This window comes from Oxyura jamaicensis, unplaced genomic scaffold, assembly GCF_011077185.1.
Source record: "Oxyura jamaicensis isolate SHBP4307 breed ruddy duck unplaced genomic scaffold, BPBGC_Ojam_1.0 oxyUn_random_OJ72302, whole genome shotgun sequence".
NCBI classification, from domain to species: domain Eukaryota; kingdom Metazoa; phylum Chordata; class Aves; order Anseriformes; family Anatidae; genus Oxyura; species Oxyura jamaicensis.
In genome coordinates, this window is record NW_023310975.1 from 7,544 (window position 1) to 8,500 (window position 957).

The 957-nt window shown below is 63.7% G+C and overlaps 1 protein-coding gene across 1 annotated transcript in view; it reads right to left on the reverse strand.

Moving 5' to 3' along the window:
• Window positions 1–957, reverse strand: part of LOC118159845 (chromodomain-helicase-DNA-binding protein 3-like) — a 3,294-nt gene that overhangs the window by 789 nt on the left and 1,548 nt on the right. The window contains exon 3 of the mRNA XM_035314394.1: window positions 111–223. Within this exon, the coding sequence (XP_035170285.1) occupies window positions 111–223 (113 nt within the window). The remainder of the gene's footprint in view (window positions 1–110; window positions 224–957) is intronic.

Here is a 957-nt window from a genome sequence, read left to right on the forward strand (position 1 = left end):
GGACAAGGACGGGGTTGGGGACAGGGATGGGGTTGGGGACAGGGACGAGGACAGGAAAGTGAGGACAGCCTTGGGGACAAGGACAGGCTGGGGACAGCGCCGTCACCCACCTCTGTCTCCATCTTCTCGGGACCTTTGGGCTCCTTCTCGTCCCGGGTGTCACCGTCGTCCCTGTCCGGGGGTGGCCCCATCCCGTCCCCGCGCTCGCTGGGCGCTGGCGTGGCTGGGGACAGGGGACATTGAGCCGTGGGGACACGGGGACGCGGGGGCCCTGAGCACCCCGGTGATGCTCCTGTGCCCCCCATGTCCCCATCCCCTGTCCCCCACATCCCTGCATCCCCATCCCCATGTCCCCGTGTCCCCTTGTCCCTGTCCCCAAGTCCCCATCCCCTGTCCCCATGTCCCCACGTCTTGATCCTCATCCCTGTCCCCACATCCCCATGTCCCTATCCCCACATCCCCGTGTCCCTGTCCCTATATCCCTGTCCCCCACATCCCTGTCCCTGTGTCCCCAGGTCCCCACATCTCTGTGTCCTTGTCCTTATATCCCTGTGTCCCCACATCCCCATGTCCCTGTGTCCCCACATCCCCATGTCCTTGTCCCCATGCCCCCACATCCCCACATCCTGATCCTCATCCCTGTCCCCACACCCCCGTGTCCCCATCCCCATCCCTGTGTCCCCGTGTCCCTGTCCCTATATCCGTGTCCCCACATCCCCGTGTCCCTGTCCCTGTGTCCCCATGTCCTTGTGTCCCCGTGTCCCCACACTCCTGTATCCCCATGTCCCTGTCCCTATATCCCTGTGTCCCTCCCTATGTGTCCCCACATCCCCATGTCCCCTTCCCTGTGTCCTTGTCCCCATGTCCCCACATCCCTGTGTCTCTGTCCCCTTATCCCAGTGTCCCCATATCCCTGTGTCCCCATGTCCCTGTCCCTATATCCATGTCCCTGTGTCC